Genomic DNA, 1,606 nt, shown 5'->3' on the forward strand with positions numbered 1-1,606 from the left:
AACAAAGGCCGGGCGATCGAGTGGTCGATGAGCACGTCCGCGCGTGACGGGTGCCTCTATCGGAATGTAAAACATGTTCAATCGCTTACATTCGCTAGCGAAATTAGTGCCATTAAAAGTGGAAAATCTTGTTCTCGCACTATAATAAAGTTAGCGCCAATTCTAGATCAACGGGGTCTGTTACGAGTGGGGGGACGATTAAAAAATGCAAACTTGCCACAATCAGCTATAAATCCGTTATTGTTGCCAAAAACCTCCCATCTTTCTCTGATTATTATTGATTATTACCATCGTTTATTTCTACACTGTGGACCTCGTGCGTTACAATCTTTAATTCAAAGAAAATTTTGGATCCTAGGTATTCGTAATCTTATTAGATCACGGCTTTCAAAATGCGTCACTTGTTTTAAAGTAAATCCTGTGCCCCTTCAACCTGTAATGGGTGATCTTCCCTCTATCCGAGTTCAAGCAGCTCGTTGCTTTCAAAATATAGGTGTCGACTTTGCAGGACCTTTTATCGTGAAAGAAAGTCGCAGACGAAATGCCAAAACATATAAAACTTATGCCTGTATATTTGTCTGTCTAGCGGTTAAGGCAATTCACATTGAATTGGTAACTGAGCTCTCCACCTCGGCCTTTATTGCTGCTCTAGATAGGTTTGTGTCCCGTCGTGGTTTATGTAGTACTATTATTTCGGACTGTGGTTCGAATTTCGTGGGTGCTAAACGCTATCTCAGCGAGATGCATCAATTAATGCTAAGTAAGAATCTTGAAGTTGAGTCTATTTTGATAAACCGAGGAGTCCAATGGAAACTAAACCCGCCAACCGGAAGTCATTTTGGAGGTATATTTGAAAGTGGGGTAAAATCGATGAAGTATCACCTGAAACGGGTAATCGGAAGTCAAATATTAACCTTTGAAGAGCTAACAACAATTCTTACCAAAATCGAAGCTATTCTCAATTCACGACCATTAATTTCCGTATCTTCTGACCCCAACGAGGTAGACGTATTGACACCTGGGCATTTCTTGACAGGGAGCCCTCTAGTGAGCTTGCCCGAGCCTCTCCTTGCTGATATACAAATGTCAGTTCGTTCTAGATGGCAGATGCTACAAAAGCTAACTCAAAGTTTTTGGCGTGTCTGGCATTTGGATTATCTTCATACATTACAGCAACGCGCTAAATGGTTTAAACAACACGGTAACGTTAAGCTGGGAGATATAGTTATGATCGTGGATCAAAACCTTCCACCGTTGGAATGGCGTATCGGCAGAATTAGCATAATCCATCCCGGTTCTGATGGCGTAGTACGGGTTGTCACTGTCCAAACAGCTCACGGTCTGCTGCGCCGACCAGTTACAAAGTTGTGTCCTTTGCCAATTCACGAAAACTTGTAACCTTTATAATTTACTTTATACTATTATCTAATTTAATATAATAGTTTATTTATTCACATAATTATTATTTTTATCTTAATTACTACTTTATTCTTAGCATATTATTATCTCTAATTCACTAGGTACCTTAGTTACCACAGCTTATTATCTTATTAAAATCTTTTGAAATCCTCCAATGATTTCAAGTGGGGGGAAATGTTGGGACTTC

General features: G+C 39.9%; 1 protein-coding gene across 1 annotated transcript; it reads left to right on the forward strand.

Moving 5' to 3' along the window:
- The first annotated feature begins 438 nt into the window (after positions 1-438).
- Positions 439-1,398, forward strand: LOC145276191 (uncharacterized). Its single transcript, XM_080127671.1, has one exon. The coding sequence runs from the start codon at positions 439-441 to the stop codon at positions 1,396-1,398; it is 960 nt and encodes a 319-aa protein (XP_079983797.1).
- The last annotated feature ends 208 nt before the right edge of the window (positions 1,399-1,606 follow it).

The sequence above is a fragment of the Euprymna scolopes genome, unplaced genomic scaffold (assembly GCF_053919585.1).
Source record: "Euprymna scolopes isolate OS-2025 unplaced genomic scaffold, ASM5391958v1 sca747, whole genome shotgun sequence".
Taxonomy (NCBI): Eukaryota; Metazoa; Mollusca; class Cephalopoda; order Sepiida; family Sepiolidae; genus Euprymna; species Euprymna scolopes.